Consider the following 1578-nt stretch of genomic DNA (forward strand, 5'->3'; position numbering starts at 1 on the left):
TTATTAAATAAAATTTTGTTGGTTGTGATTTTAAGAATGGTTTCCTTTTTTTTTAAGGGTAATTTTGTCAAAACAATGGTTTCCTTTTTTCTTGAAGGGTAATTTTGTCAAAACAATGGTTTCCTTTTTTACAGCCGCGTTATTTTTCATGGTTCCTTATACATATCATGCTTCAAATATTTTCCGCCTTTTCTTCTTCTGCAATACTTATTCTTTCCTTTCTTCTTCATTTCCTCCAGTTCTTCTTCAATTTGTTCTTTCTTCTTCATCTCCTCCAGTTCTTCTTCAGTTTTTTCTGTTGGATTTTGCAAAAAGTTGGTTTTCTGCATTGGATTTAATCAAAATTATATGAATGGCGATTAGTGTGGAAGTGTCCCAAAGCCGCTCTCTGCCTTGGTCGACTGAGCTGCCTTCGAGTGGAATATTCCTCAACGTCTCTCTGAACCAGACTTTGAGACGAGAGCTTCGAACCACCCCCGGAGGCCTTGTTGTTCAAGTTTCTTCCTACCCTCTTGCTCCCCAACTCCACACGTCTCTCTTCTTGCCCAACCATCTCCTTCGACAACGTCCCATCTTCCGCAACCACATCAATAACTTTCTCTCTCAAGTTTCTGGGTTTCGCCTCCCACACTCCTCCACTGATCGTCTCGCTTCTAATGTCTTAGCCGCGGCTTTGCTGCAGACAGGGCTGTTTTCCTTGGATGCTCAAGTGGATCTAGTTGTTAGATCATCAGAACTGGTCGTTGATCCTGATTTGGTTTCCAACGGTAATATGCCACATGGTGATGATCATCGCAACTTTCAGTTCATTGATGATCAGTTGATAATTGATCAGGCGCCCAGCAGATTGCCATCGTCATCGGATTCAACAGGTTCAAGAACTCAGACTCAGACTGTTGATAGATTGAGGATGACTACCCATGAAAGAGTGGTTGCAGAGAATGGTGACAATGGAGAGCTGGGTGGTTGCTGTATCTGCTTGGAGAAGTTCACTGCTGGAACTGAGTTAATCCGTTTTGGTTGTAAACATCTTTACCACCAAAACTGCATTGTTAAGTGGCTGGAGAATCAAAATTCCTGTCCTCTGTGCAGGCGTCCATTGTAAAGGATATGTTTAACTCTGTTTTTGTAATTTGGTTTTAGTTTTTTACTGTATATGCTCAAGATGTTGATAGATTATTATATAATAATTGTATGTTGGTTATAAGATTCATTACTTTCTTTGAATCGAATGCAAGAAGATGATTTTGTCAAATTTCTATTCTCAAGAAAGAAAATTTATATGCATTTATAATCTATATTTACATAGTTCAAACACTGATAGGGATCAAAAAAGAAAGAAAACTGAAAAATCAAACAACTACGGTCAATCTGCATCTGGGAGGAAATTTTCAGATTCTGAGTTTTGTACACTACTGATATGTCATTTTTTTTTCCCCCCTAATGACCCTGCAAAGAGAAGAACAAAATAGCTTAGAAATTTTGGATATTTGAATGAGAGGAGATAGATGCAAAAATTCATGAACAGTATAATTATTGATAACTGAAATTGCAACTAAACCAACCCCGGTATATAGA

General features: G+C 38.1%; 1 protein-coding gene across 1 annotated transcript; it reads left to right on the plus strand.

Moving 5' to 3' along the window:
* Positions 1-352: 352 nt before the first annotated feature.
* Positions 353-1105, plus strand: LOC132805073 (uncharacterized). The gene has a single exon (XM_060819835.1). The coding sequence runs from the start codon at positions 353-355 to the stop codon at positions 1103-1105; it is 753 nt and encodes a 250-aa protein (XP_060675818.1).
* The last annotated feature ends 473 nt before the right edge of the window (positions 1106-1578 follow it).

Source organism: Ziziphus jujuba, chromosome 8 (genome assembly GCF_031755915.1).
Source record: "Ziziphus jujuba cultivar Dongzao chromosome 8, ASM3175591v1".
In the NCBI taxonomy this organism is placed as follows: domain Eukaryota; kingdom Viridiplantae; phylum Streptophyta; class Magnoliopsida; order Rosales; family Rhamnaceae; genus Ziziphus; species Ziziphus jujuba.